Source organism: Dromiciops gliroides, chromosome 2 (assembly GCF_019393635.1).
Source record: "Dromiciops gliroides isolate mDroGli1 chromosome 2, mDroGli1.pri, whole genome shotgun sequence".
Taxonomy (NCBI): domain Eukaryota; kingdom Metazoa; phylum Chordata; class Mammalia; order Microbiotheria; family Microbiotheriidae; genus Dromiciops; species Dromiciops gliroides.
The window spans coordinates 58,445,904-58,460,818 of record NC_057862.1 but is presented as its reverse complement, the minus strand read 5'-3'; the positions used below and the strand labels follow the sequence as shown (position 1 = coordinate 58,460,818).

Here is a 14,915-nt window from a genome sequence, read left to right as displayed (position 1 = left end):
CTAGAATTTGGCCATGCAGGGCAAACGGTGGTGTGGGGAACTAAAAGCTCAGTCAAATGAAGATCCTTTTAATAGATTGAGATTAGTCACTTGTAGGGTTTAGGTAAGACTCAGTTGGAGGCATTAGAAGGCAGCTTCAAGTGTTTGATGAGGTGTTAGAATTCTGCAAGGGCCCAGGAGGCTGAGCCCAGCCCAGGATGAGCAGAAATGACAGGCAGGCAGGCCTCCGCTCATTGTTTCCTAAAAGTCCAGGCCGAGAAGAAATGGAACGTGCAGGACTGTGTGTGGGCGTGAGTTCCCATCACGCAGACTGTCGAGGTCGAGCTTCTTCCCTGAATTTGCCGTCCTCATTGTAGGGGCAAAGCATGTTTTGGTAGAGTTGGACCAGGTGACCCCCAAGCTCCCTCCCAACTCCAGGATTCTATTTCAGAAGTATAATCATTGTATGGAAATAGGCTCATGGCTTTTCATTTTTGACCTTCCTTAGGTAGAGAAAACCTTGGGCATTGAAGCTGCTCGATCAACCATCATTAATGAGATCCAATACACTATGGTCAACCATGGCATGAGCATTGACAGGAGACACGTCATGCTGCTTTCAGATCTCATGACATACAAGGTTTGTAAGAAAGGCCTTTTGGCCTGCTGCTTTCTCCAGTTCACAGAGGCCTCGTAGGGCTTTCACACAGCACCTGTGGACCACAGGTGAGAATGTGGTATCACATCAACCTGGAAACCAAAGACCACCTTCTTTAGCACCTGGAGTCTTGTTTCTTCAATATGTTGATACAGTTTTACTGCTCCAGAGGAAGAATGAGTTGTGCAAATGGGAGGAAACATCGTGCTTTTTCTGATAGTCTATTATAATCTCCGTGAGGACAAGAACGGGGTTGTTTTTCCTTTGTATCCTGAGCCCCTAGCCAAGGCCTTGTGTATAGCAGGTGTTTGTGTGGGGTCTAATTGATTAGATGATACTGGAACACTGGATCCTCCTGCCTTGTATGAATGGTGTAGAAGTTCCAGGGTTTACTGAGAGTCACACTTTTCCCCTTAGCCTTTAAAACAAGATGCCCTGTGGCTGCTCCACAAGGAGGTGCAGGGCTGGTATTTAATGTGGTCTTTGCAGAAAATTCTACTTTGAAAACTTGTCATGACTCTACAAACGGACTTTCCCAGCCATTGGTCTCTATCACTAAGGAACTGACATCCAGTAAGGAAAGACGTCTTAGGTTGAGACTAAATTTGTTTCCAAGTTGCTTCTGCCTGACCATCTGCTGTTTGGTTTGGTTTTATTGGAGCCAGTCATTAAGTGTTTGTGTATGGATTGAAAATCCTGGAGCTCTAATTCCCATCTCCTGTCCGATAGGGTGAAGTTCTGGGCATTACTAGGTTTGGCCTGGCCAAAATGAAGGAGAGTGTGCTGATGCTGGCTTCCTTTGAAAAGACTGCTGACCATCTCTTTGATGCTGCCTATTTTGGGCAGAAGGATTCTGTGTGTGGTAGGTATTTAAGGAGTGCCATCAGGGGCTTGCTTTTCTAATGTTCTCCATATCAACCAACACTTTTCAGTCGCCTCATAAACCCAGGAAAGAAATTGTTAGAAAATCAGAGCTACAGCCCATAAAATTGAGAGGTGGTCACTCTTGGGGCCCCCAAACCTGTTTGGCTCCCCACCTCTACCCTTTTGTCTTTGAAGGAAAGTAGAGCTGTAAAGGAGACAGCCAGGTGGCACAGTGGATGGGGGCTCTGCCTGAAGTAAGGAAGACCTGAATTTAAATTTGGCCTCAGGCATTTACTAGCTATGTGACCCTGGGCAAGTCTCTTAACCTCTGTTTACTTTAATCCACTGGAGAAGGAAATGGCAAACCACTCCATTTGCCAAGAAAACATCATGGACAGTACCAGCACGCTATGGTCCATGGACTCATGAAGAGTGAACAACAAGAAGACCTATAAAAAAATTATTTATTGGGGCAGCTAGATGTCGCAGTGGATAGAGCACCGGCCCTGGAGTCAGGAGTACCTGAGTTCAAATCTGGCCTCAGACACTTAACACTTAACTAGCTGTGTGACCCTGGGCAGGTCACTTAACCCCAATTGCCTCACTTAAAAAAAAAAATTATTTATTGAAAAGTTCTTGGGAGTCTGTGCTTCAGTAGAACTGAAGCCAGACTGAGAGATCAGGCAGCAGATTTATAGAAACTTTTGTAACTCAAAATTATGATCCAGAGCGGCCATACCGGACTAACAATGTGACTCTCCAGAGACATCGATTTGGGGGGAAATTGTGAGGGAAAGGAAAGTGAGACCAAGAGAGGACCTTCAGCGCATCTGTCTAGTAAGGTTTTTGTGGATTGGATTTTTGTCTGTTCTTTAAGTAAACCGAAGAGCAGTAAGTCAGAGGAATAACGTGTTCCCTCCTTTGTAACAGCTGCTTATCTAAAGGTTAGTGCTGTCAGTAAGATAGCCAAGTAACAAGTAGGGTGACCATTTAAAAATGACAGAACTGAGGCAGGGTGGTCAGACATTTTCCGGGGGAGAGGATTTGTTTTTTTGGTTTTGTGTGGGCCACTTCTTTGTTGTATGAAGAATCCCTCTATCCATGCTTATCTGCAGCTGCTTTGTGATTTACAGTCTTAGAGAGATGAACTGATTTGCCACAGGTCACATGGCCAGCAGGTACCAGAGCCTGTTTCTGTGCACACCTTTAATTAAGAACATGCCCATTGGGCTTGTCCTAAGGTCTTGTGCTCTTCGTAACTAAGGAGCAGAGCTCAATGGGGTCAAGAGCCCCTAGTGTCCATTTCCATCAAAGGGCCCTGGTTAAAACTGCCATGGACTTGTACAAGCACATCATCTCCTGACAGCGTGTAGGAGATACTGCTGCTGATTGGATTGAATGAGCTCAAAGGCAAAAACTTGCTCGTTGCTATTGGTCTGATGCCTGTGCCATCTAAATTGGACACAGGTAGAAGAGCAGAACTTTCTGGTCTTTCTCAGTTACCCACAAAGAGCCAAGTTTGTGGGGCAAAACCAAATTGACCCTAAAGGCTCTCACAGTCATTTGTGCCCACGCACATCTTTAAGTGAGAATATAATATTTGTAGGCTTCCTCTACCAGAGCAGGAACAGAGTGTGTGGACACCCTCCAAGGGGCATTACAAGTGACTGATTCTGGTTGGAGAGGAAAGAAGTACTTCTTGACTGTCTTGCTTGGTTTTCATCCCCATTAAAGCATCCCAGCTACTGCTTACTGAGTCACCGGTTAAACTGGTCCTTGCTTCCATTTCATTTTTGAGAGCCCTAAACAGGGAACAAAAGATGTCCCAGCTCTGTCAGTGGTGCACTGGGTGACTTTGGGCAAGTCACTGACACTCTGGGCTTCTGCTTTCTGAAGAGGCTGGAAGTGGTGATTTCTGAGGCCCCTTCCAGAACTAACATCCTCTGGTGACTAGAACCCTGATTTTAGGTAAAAGATGTTTTCATAGAGTTTGGTTTACCATCTGTAAATGTGATGACTTTTAGGAAGGCTTTTTAACCTCTACCCTTGCTCATTTCAGGTGTTTCTGAGTGTATTATAATGGGAATCCCAATGAACATTGGAACTGGGCTCTTCAAGCTGCTACATAAAGCTGACAGGGACCCAAACCCTCCCAAAAGACCCCTCCTCTTCGATACAAACGAATTCCACATTCCTCTTGTCACATAGCACATGTTAGAGGACGGAGCAGAGACAGTCCTGATCTTGAGCTCCCTTTCAGTGCCATCCTGTCTAGAAAGGAGGGGACTCGGGGGCTGCTGCTGTGGAAAGACCGTGTCGTCCTCCCTGGAGCCGAGCAGAGAGCGCCTGACGCCGGCATTCCCAGGAGCAGCACCTGACACACGCTGGATTTCGGGAGACTGTTTGGGGTACTTGAAACATGCCAACATTTTTCAGGGCTAATGACCTGGAAATTTGCTGCTCTGAAGAATGTCCTGTTTGAGGCCTCTTTATGTGGACATCTGAACACCTAGTTCCTTCCCGTCCTCCCAGAGTGTGTAAGCTCTTGTTTGAGGACTCCTGTTAGACACGCCGCTTGGGTTTCTTCGTGGCAACCCCCTGCTCTAGGGGTGGCTGTTGTTCTTAGCCACTTCGTTGGCTTGAAGTGTCTTCCTCCTGGTGCCACAGTATCAAGTAGCCAGGAAAGACTCGTGTCTAGCCCCTCGTTTGCCTTTGGATGCAGGGATTTCCTGATGTGATATACTCAGGTAAAAATCATTACAGTTATTTATTTATTTGGCTTAGAGGATCAAGTGTTTTTTGTTTCATTTTGAGCACAAAGAACTACGAAAGCAGCGCTGGAAAAACTGGCTAAAGAGAAGCTGCAGTGCAGGCTTTGTAACAGAGCTTGGATTCTGTGGAAGCCTCTGGTCCCTCTTGGGACAGGACCTAATCCACTCTCCCCCTTCTCTCACTTTGCGCAGCGTTCACGTTCTGCTTGAAGACAAAGGGCCCTTCCGAGTTTAAGCAGGGTCTTTGTAGAATTCAGAGTCTGGAAAGGTAGAGACTAGACCCTTTATTGGGACCTTTGGTGAACCAAGGACACAGGAAGACAGGGCACAGTTGGCAGGCAGTCCTGCTGCTGCCTTTCCTGTTCCCTGAGCTATCTTGGTTCTAGCTGCCCTATCACAAGCCAGAGGACAGGAGGGAAAACAAATCCAACCAAGATGAACCACTGGAAGAGAAAGGCCTGCCGATGACAGGTGGGAAATTCAGAGAGTAAACCCTGGGGTTTTTTTTATTTTTTAAAAATTTCATTATTTTTTATGAAAATGGTTAGTTTTACCAAGCTTACAAATTAAATATTCTAGGTTAAATTAAATGTTTAAATACTAAAGTATATGCATGTATGCATCTTTCACCATGGGTAGGCCTATGTATGTATAAACAATGTTGCTTGGTGGGGACAGGGCAGTTTGGGTTTCAGAAGGGACCTAGGTCTAAGTCCTACCTCTGACACACAAATATGACAAAGGACGAATCATCTGACTCCCCAATGTCCCCAGGCAGCTGGCTGTGATTGTAGATTGTGGAAGAATTGCCAAATCTGGCCAGGAGAAGGAGCTACCATGTCGGTAGTTCCTCACACTGATAAAAACCACCAGTGCGAGTGACCAAAAAGCAGGGGCTGGATGGACATAGGCTCTTACAGACAGGCCTCCTGGCTGGAAAGCACTGGCTTCACCTGTGAAACCTTGAGTGAATCAACTCATTGCTCTGAGACCCCATTTCCCCACCTACAAAAGGAGCTAAACTAGGCCTCCTAGATCTAAATCCTGCTGTCCTTTGTGAGTCTTTGAAGGGTCAGAGGGGGCCACACCCGGCAGTGCCGAGCTTCTCATGGAGGGTGGGGGCATGTGGAGATGTGCTGTTACGAGGAGTCCACGTCAGGTCTTTGTACAAATGAAGCAGCAGGGGGCCCGAGGAGAACCCACTCTTAATCATCCGCTTAGATTGCTGCACAATAACTGCATAATTGCTAGTGCAGTTTTCGGGGCTTTGCAGGGGGTTGTGCGACGTATGAGAGGAGGGTAAGTAGCCTGCCATCAAGAGAGGAGGCTGGACTTTGCTCCAGGAGACAACGTGTTCTTTGTGCAGAATCTGCTCATTAAGATTGGCAAAGAGCCAGAGAGAAGAAATGAAAAATGGAGACAGCAGCGGCACAGCCCCTCCCTAGAACCTTCCATGCAGGGCCCCTCCTTTGTCCGTCCCTGAAGGGCTATGTCCCATACCCCAGAAATATGCCCCCAAGCTCAACGCCTTCCCAGGGACCTGGCCTCAGGGCAATGCAAGGGCAAAAGGCTGAGACCTTCTTTCTGGAATGATTTCATTTGAACTGTCCCTTCATTTAGATGTTAAGTGAGCCGTTATGGACTTAAAGGTCATGTGCATGTGGACAGATACAAAAAAAATGAAGGCCTGAGAGAGGTCGAGGGAGAATCTGGGGAAGGACCACAGAACTGTAAGATCCAGTGCCTAAGCGTTAGTGTTTGGTGTGGGGATGTTGGAGGAAGCATTGAGGAGTGCTTAGGAGGAATTAGAGGATTTAAGAGATGGAAGGAAAGGATGCTTAAGTGATCACACCAGGCTATGAAGTCAGTCTCCTTAATTCCAAATTTAGTGTCCTTTCTGTTGTACCATGCCTGTTCTTGGGACTCCTGTAATTATTTTAAAACCAAATGTACCCAGTTAGCTCTCAGCCGAAGGAAAAAAAATTTGAATTAGAATTCCTGGCATCAGTTGAAATGATTTTTCTTGTTAATGTAATGGTCAGTTTAAAATTTATATTACTGGGGGGCAGCTAGGTGGCGCAGTGGATAGAGCACCGGCCCTGGAGTCAGGAGTGCCTGAGTTCAAATCCGGCCTCAGACACTTAACACTTACTAGCTGTGTGACCTTGGGCAAGTCACTTAACCCCAATTGCCTCACTAAAAAAAAAAATTTATATTACGAAATACAGTTTTCCCACATCTGCCATTTGATCCTTTGAACTTTCTTAAGTAGTCCGACATGAATTCTTTTTACATTCAGTTCAACTGCCCTCATAAATGAAAATGAAGACATTTGACTCAAAGATCAGCCAGTGGAGGTTGGGAGTGACCCATACCTATTGAGTAACCCTATTCTCAGGGAAGTAAAGGATGACCATTAGTTGTCTCTCAATGGCTTATAACTTACATTGGAGGTGCATTATTTTGTTGTCTTGGATGATAAAAACAAGCTATAAGGATCCAAATCATCCAGTCTCCTGGCTGTGCCCTAGGTCAACCAGCTAGGGCAGAAAATGCTTCTAGTTTGTAGGTTCAATGCAGAGCTCCAGAGGTTTCACCAAGAACGTGACACCCTCAGCATGAACTATCCATGTTTTATCCCCCTTTGGTGGGAGACTTTTAAGGCCAGGGCACTGCAGTTACCCATAGAAGTGGCAGGATGTAAATACAGGGACTGAAAATTCAACCCCTACTTTTCCCTTTTATGCTATGGAACGAGATATTTCCAGTGATATGTTGGCTGTGAGTAATAAAGTGACTTTACAGTATAAATCAAGGCAAGTATTTTGGATTCTCTACCTAGGGTTGAGAGCTGTAAGACTACTGTAATTGTGATCAATGACTATAGTCTAGAGAGTTCTAGAAACCAGTATACCATATCGAGCTCTCTTAATTCAGAAAATTATTCTTGTTTCTGTGATTGAACGTAAAGCAAGAACTAGAAAGTTGGGATAGGATAGCATGTAGCCTCTCCTCAGCTCCATTCAGAAGACTGGGAATTAGGAATATGATGGGACCTGACTGTACTGGTGGCTATCACACTACTGCTAGCCCTGATCTCCTCCCCCTTTCTTGCCCTAAAGCCCCACCCTGAATTTAACAAGAAGCCCTGGTTTGAAAAGGGATGAAAGTCATTGCCCACAAGGACACTAGTTGCGTGGCCTTGGGAAGGTCATTTAATGTCTCCAATCCTTTTTTCCTCATCTGCCAAGTGAGGCTCAAAAATTCTTAAACTAATAGAAACAGGCTTAGTAATTACAGGCAGATACTTGAATTCCTCTATCTTAAATTGTCCTGAACTATTGGCCAAAAACAACACAAAAAACCAAAACCTCACAATATTGTGAAATCAAAATTAGGTGGATCTAATGACAACTTGCCATGGGGAAGCTTCCTGTTGTGTTTTGTGAACATAGTTTTTTTTTTGTTGTTTTCTCCCAGATGTTACTATGGTAGAAATTGATTGGAATATTTGCTTTTGTGCAGCCTTAGGTCAAAATTAATTATGTGTATTATATTTCATATATTCCAAACTGGAAGCCAAATGGTGAGTTTAAAATTTCTGGAATTATTTGAAGGAAAAAAAATCTAAATTCCATCTCATCCATTAAAATATATTTATCCTCGAGAAGTGACTTTTTTTATTCAGTCCTTTGCCCTTTCAGTTCCCTTTTGTACGAATGAATTAAAAGTAGTTATTTGTTTTCAATTATGCTCTCCCGCTTTATAAAGCTCTTGGGGGTTGGAAGTGGGGAGGGATTGTGTAGAATCTTTGAATATAAATTGTCAGAGTTAAAATTATGGTGCTGTGCTGCTATTTCAGGGTTTGTCTCATTTTCCATCGATTCATTTCTGATTGAACTCGGCATTTTGTGAAGATCATTTTTATTTATGAGTGTCTCCCATTTTGGTTAGCTTTTTAGTGGTACTAAAATCGAAGCATCTCCACAGCTCTTTTTGTTTAAATTTTTTTTTCAATTAACAGAAATAGAATTTCTCCTCCAACCTCCACATTGGGGGGGGGGGGGAAATCCTTGTAACAAACATGCATAGCTAAGCAAAAATAAAGTCCTGCATTGACCATGTCTCATTCCTTGACAGGAACCAGATTGCCTTGGGTTTTAGAACAGGAGAAAGACAGTGTAAAGTACAGTAATCCAGAGATTCTGGAAGAAGGAATTCTGTGAAGTATAGTAAGCATTTAGTGGTGGTGCCTGACTGAAAGTAGATCCCATAAAACGTGGAGGGCTCTTATCAAATGCCCTTTTCTAGTGCCCAGGCGGGGAGAGCAGTCAGGGAGGATGCAAGGAGGTGGCAGATTGGAGTTCCCTCACTTGAACTCTCTTCAGTCAAGCACTGAGGGCAAGACAGACATCTATTTCCTAGACCATCTAACCTTTCATTTGTGCATATTATTTATATATGAGTGTTATGAGGTACAGAATTCCAAGATCACTGATGATTGGTCAGAGTTGGAAAGGGCCTTAAAAGGGAGAAGGTACCTTATACCAGGTTTCACGGAGATGAATTGGGTGGATGGGATTTGACTAGGTAGAGAGAGAAGAGGGGCCGAGGCATTGGAGAACAAGAAAGGTGAAGGGAAGGAGGATGGGTAGGAAAATGAAAGATGGTGGGAAGGAGCACAGAGTGAGTGAAGGACGCAAAGGTTGAATGAATGGTAATTGGGGCCTGATTGTGGAGAGCCTTGAACAGCAAGCTAAAAGGTTGGTTACCTTTGGGGAGAAATCTTTAGGGAGGCCTAGCTGTGCTTTTGTGTCTGTCATCTGGATTCGTGTTTGTGTTTGTGTCGTGAGGAGGGATAAAACAAGTGACTCTAAAGATCATCGACAGTATTGAGATGATGACATACTCGTGATGCTACTAGTCTCCCTTCTCTCCTCTGAGAATTTCCTGAATTATCCGCATCGATGAAAAAGTTCAGTGGCCTAGATAGTCCACAGATTTTTATTTTTTGTTTTATTTTATTCTTTTCGAATTGTAATGGTTAAGAGTGTTATTTGCTGGGTTTGGAGTTTTTGCACTTAACCTTCAGGATTTGTTTTGCAGCTGGTGTTGCAGTGGATAGAGTGCTGGGCCTAGAGTCAAGAAGACCAGTTTAGGGGCAGCTAGATGGCGCAGTGGTTAAAGCACCGGCCCTGAATTCAGGAGGACCTGAGTTCAAATCCGGCCTCAGACACTTGACACTTACTAGCTGTGTGACCCTGGGCAAGTCACTTAACCCCCATTGCCTGCAAAACAAAACAAAACAAAACAAACAAGAAGACCAGTTTAAATCCTGCCTTAGACAATTACTAGCTTTGTGGCCTTGGACAAGTTACTTAACCTCTGCCTCAGTTTCCTTAGCTTTAAAATGGCGGTGATAATAAGCACTTACATCCCAGGATTGTTGTGATGCTCAAATGAGATATTTTTAACATACCTAACAGTACCTTGCACATGGTAGGTGTTATATAAATGGTAGTTATTATTATATTTATTATTACTTAAACTGATACTCAAGTTCATTTGCCTTCCTTGAAATAGGACCCTGCATAAAAGAAAATCACCTAGAGCAACTATTGAATGTAAAGCTAGTTTTAAAAGTCCATCTGCAGAAAATGAATCCCCTGCCTAGGCATCCTCGGGGACCCAATAGAAGAGCATCTCTAGGGTCCCAGGTGAACAGTTCTTAACAGCTCTCATTTCACTGGTGCACCAATCAGTACAGTCATCCTAGAGACAAAAAATTGGATAAAATCATTGACTCTGGGATGTTAATGGCTGGTGACATGTTGACCCCGGGAGGATGCATTTCAAAAGAGGACATTCAAAGGACATTCTGTATTCTGTAGTGGACTTTCTTTTTCTCTTTCTTTCTTTCTTTTTTTTGTTTGTTTTTGGTTTTTTTGCAGGACAATGAGGGTTAAGTGACTTGCCCAGGGTCACACAGCTAGTAAATGTCAAGTGTCTGAGGTCGGATTTGAACTCAGGTTCTCCTAAATCCAGGGCCAGTGCTTTATCCACTGCACCACCTAGCTGCCCCCAGAAGGGTATTTTTCTTTTACTTTTTTTTTTTCAGAAGGGTATTTTTCAATGGGAGTTTCCTATACCAAAGTAATCTCAAGTGGGGACATAAAAAAACCCAATTCTGACTTTACCCAAAACAAGGCCTCTTGGTACGGCTACAATGAGGGGTCTGAAGCAAGGCAGAAATGACCACTCTGTCTACCTCTCCCTCCCAAAGGGGGAGCAGGGCCCTGGGCTCTGGTCCAGCCTCCTGAATACGAGACCAGGGAAGCCAAGTGTCTGTAGGATGCACTATCACAGGGTGATTTATTTATTTAAGGGTCTCTGGAAAAAAAAAATCACTTGGGTCTCCGTGGAGACCTTAAGTGTTGCCATGGAGACCACAGTATAAAGCATCACCATGGAGACCCCTTAGAAACCCTGTCTAGGAAATCATTTCCAGGTGGTCTGGGGTTTTGGAAGGGAGCAGGATAAATAGAAAGAGAGGCCCCTGAAGCCTCCGTGGCTGAAGTTCCTGCGTGTGGGAGGGAAAAGAAGTAAGGAAACAAGGAAGGTGGAGGAGACAGAGGAAAATGAAAATTCCCTCCACGAGCTGGAGGCTTCAGAAGTTTGGAGGTCAGAGGTGGATGGGGCCTTGAGCAAGGCATTTTATTTTTATGGGCCTCAATTTACCTGTAAAGTGATGTGTTTGGTCCAGGTGATCTCATGTTCCATTCCAAGTCTGACCTTTATATCACAGGCTTTTTTTTTTTAATGATTTATCACACACACATACAATCACCCCCATATGTACATATGTATTTATGTATGTGTGTGTTTATACACACACACACACACACACACACACACACACGCAGAGCCTCTGAGGTTTTGTAAGTCTTATAGAACATCCCTCTGAGGATACTATCCTAAAGGAGCCTGGAAGACTTTCTACGTGCTAATCTCAGAGGAGAAACTCAACAGTTATCGAGGGGAATTAGCCTCAGTCAGTCACCTTTCAGACCCTCTTCCCAGCCCGCTCTCTCCTCTGAGCCAAGTCGTGCTCCATGGACCGCAGGAGGAGGGAGGCACTCAGTGCTCTGTCTTGCATCACTGTCGGCTCTGAGCTCTGCTCAGCTGTGACCTCATGGCTCCCGGCTTACTTCTACAAATCCAGCATTGGGAGCAGCCTCTTTTCTTGGATGCCTGCAGTGTCTGGGTCCCTGGGCTCCTGAAGATAAGGAAGTGAGGCCACTGGAACCCAGAGCTGTCCTTGCTGATCTTGTCCAGGCTCTCTTGCCTGGGATTGGGCCAAGGGGAGTTGTGGGTGATGACCTCAGGCTTTTGGGGAGGTCTTAGCTGTAGGTCCATCAGTTGAAGGAGCAGCAATATAGTGTCTTGATTGTACTTTTCATTTTTGTGGCACAATAGATAGGGTGCTGGGCAGGAAAACCTGATTTCAAATTCAGCCTCAGATGCTTACTAGCTGTGTGATCATGGGCAAATCACTTAACCTCTGGCTGCTTCAGTTTTCTCATCTATAAAATGGGGTAATAATATCCCAGGGTTTATTATGAGGATAAATAATATTTATAAAATCCTTCATAAACCTTAAAGTGCTATAAACATTAGTTATTGTTTTATTATTATTCGGAGAGCTCAAAGCACTTTTGCAGTGACGTGTCTGGTATTTGCCATCATTTCTTTCTCTTTAAAAATTTCTTTAAAATTCTTTTTCAAAAATTTTAAATCTCTCTCTCTCTCTCCCACCCCTCCCCCACCCATTGAGAAGGCAAGAAATGTGATATCAATTATACATGTGAAGTCATGTCATTTTTGCACCCACCACTGGGTTTCATTTTCCCAACAGTGTTCTCTGATCTACTCCATTCACCCCATCCTTCCATCTCCCTTTATGCTAATCCCCAGCTTTCAAAACCCTTCCCTCCTCTTGGACCTGATTCTCTTGCTGCCTTCAGCTCAGATGTACTCTAAGAGGGCAGAGCACAGGGAAGGAAATTGCCTCTGTATAGATTTGTTTTTCCTTTTGTAATAGAAGGCATCATGGAAACCCCTGGTTTTCCAGACTGAGACACTTTCCACAAAATGGGCTGTGCACCGACTCCTTATTGAACACAAGAATCCATCTCCTCAGCCTCCAATCATCTTTGCTGTAGCCCCCCTCCCCCCACTCCAGCCACTGGGGACCAATCAGGAGTTTCAGTGGCATCCCAGAAATGTTGCTCAGTAAAAAACCAAAGTACATATCCAGGTCCACAGGAAGTGTCCCAATCTGGCAAATCAGAGGTTGCTCTGCTTACCACCACTACACTAGAAAAAGCTAATGGAATGTCTAAGAACCCTGGGATCCTGTAACAGAGGCCACCACACCTGCCCTTGTAAATACCTTTGATCATCTATAAAAGTGATACTGGGGGGGCAGCTAGGTGGTGCAGTGGATAAAGCACTGGCCCTGGATTCAGGAGTACCTGAGTTCAGATCTGGCCTCAGACACTTGACACTAGCTGCATGACCCTGGGCAAGTCACTTAACCCCCATTGCCCCGCCAAAAAAAAAAAAAAGTGATACTGGGGACCACGGACAGTGAGACGTGCTTTAATGGAAACACTATCGAACTGAACCATTCTTATTTGCAATTGATTCTTTTGTTGACCCTCCTAAGCCTTTCTGCCTAGGATTACTGGTCATTTTGTGGTTTAGGTTTGAGGTTTAGGGGGCCTAACATTAGTACATTTCCTGGCCAGAGACTGACCTCTTAGTTCTACATGCAGCAAAAACTGCCTCTTACAGTTAGTTATACTTGTAGCAAAGATGATGAGCAGCTGAGAACAAGATAGACTCATCACTTTATCTCGGTTGGCATGGCCACCACATGAAGGAAGTCAATCAATGTCACTCATGCAGTTGAACTATAAGAGGGATATTGGCCCTGACCTCCCAAAGTCATAAAAGCATGTATAGCCAGGAGGTGACATCTGCCTTCGACCTTTCTGTCTGCCTAACTTGGTAACCCCTCATTACTCTCCCATTCCATGAGTGAGTCCCTGTGGGTCACATGAGGACAGGGGAACAGCTATGCCTTCAGTTAGCCTCTGTATCAAACTGCCATTTATAACCAGTCAATGAGCATTTCTTTTTGTCTGTGTTTTCTTTTGCAAGATGGCTAATATGGAAATATATTTTGCTTGACTTCACATGTATGACTGATATTAAATTGCTTGCCTTCTAAAAGAGGGGGGAGGGAAAAGAGGTAGAGAATTCAAAACTCAAAAACTGTTTAATGATTTTTTTTAAAATGCACATGTAATTGGAAAATTTAATGAAATAAATTTAATAAATTAATAAATTTAATAAATAAGTTATTTAATGAAATGTGTGCATACATACATATACATGTACATATTCACATACATACACACAGAGAGAAATTCAGGATCAGGTGATTGCTTCCAGAAGCTAAATTTTTAAGGAGTTCCTTATTGACCAAGGAGCACTTTTTAGGGAAACAATAAATAAATGAATAAAAAAAGCATTAATAAAGCACTTACTATATGCAAAGTATTGTGATAAATCACAGAGAAATTAAAAGCTGATATAGTATAGTCCCTACTCTCAAGGATTTTACATTATAATGGGGGAGACAACTCATATGGAAGATTGTAACTATAGTGAATAAAATTGAAGCAAATAGGATAAAAAGGGAAGTAGTTGCGAAAAAAATCTTTGTATCAAATATCACTGATAAGGATCTGATATACATACACGCACATATATATAAATGTATATACATATGAATATACATATATACACATACACATATATATAGTGGTATGTTGAAGCCAGTTCTAAGCATGAGCTGAGAGAAATTATTAATAACCAATGATTTGGTGGGGCAGCTAGATGGCGCAGTGGATAGAGCACTGGCCCTGGATTCAGGAGTACCTGAGTTCAAATCTGACCTCAGACACTTAACACTTACTAGCTGTGTGACCCTGGGCAAGTCACTTAACCCCAGTTGCCCCTCAAAAAAACAAAAAACAAACAAACAAAAAAAATAACCAATGATTTGGGGGCAGCTAGATGGCACAGTGGATAGAGCACCGGCCCTGGAGTCAGGAGCACCTGATTTTAAATTTGGCCTCAGACACTTAACACTTACTAGCTGTGTGACCCTGGGCAAGTCACTTAACCCCAATTGCCTCACCAAAAAGAAAAAATAACCAATGATTTGGGGAGATCCAGATATCCCCCCTTTTTTCTAAAGTCCTGATTTTAAAAGTTCAGTTTCTAAAAGGACATTGCTGATAATGAGATTAGACTAACTTTCTTGTTCAGCCCCCAGCTGCCTTGTTCTGCTCAGGCTTGGATGGGGCATGAATAGATTTTTTTTAATAGACTTTTTCTTTGAATAGATTGCCCAAGGCTGGGGTTAACTTAAGAAGTAAATGACTTAATCAAAGTTCAGATCCAGCCCCTTCATTGTATATTCATCCTATCATTAATTGTTAATCAATCAGGGTTGATTTCCACCCTGGGGAACACCTGCTCTTTCAAGGCTATATAAGTTGTGCACCCTG

At 43.6% G+C, this 14,915-nt stretch overlaps 1 protein-coding gene across 3 annotated transcripts in view; it reads left to right on the top strand.

The window, feature by feature from the left end:
- The window catches only part of POLR3A (RNA polymerase III subunit A), a 75,943-nt gene that overhangs the window by 41,541 nt on the left and 19,487 nt on the right, over positions 1 to 14,915 (top strand). The window contains exons 29-31 of one of the 3 annotated variants that reach the window (XR_006354771.1): positions 488 to 619; positions 1,367 to 1,499; positions 3,561 to 4,248. Coding sequence is in view for 2 of the 3 variants with exons in the window: in XM_043983420.1 (XP_043839355.1) it covers positions 488 to 619; positions 1,367 to 1,499; positions 3,561 to 3,709 (414 nt within the window). In the remaining variant the exon portion in view is untranslated. Of the gene's footprint in view, positions 1 to 487; positions 620 to 1,366; positions 1,500 to 3,560; positions 9,356 to 14,915 lie in introns of those variants that run through there. The other 2 variants (XM_043983420.1, XM_043983419.1) reach the window with 2 other exon arrangements.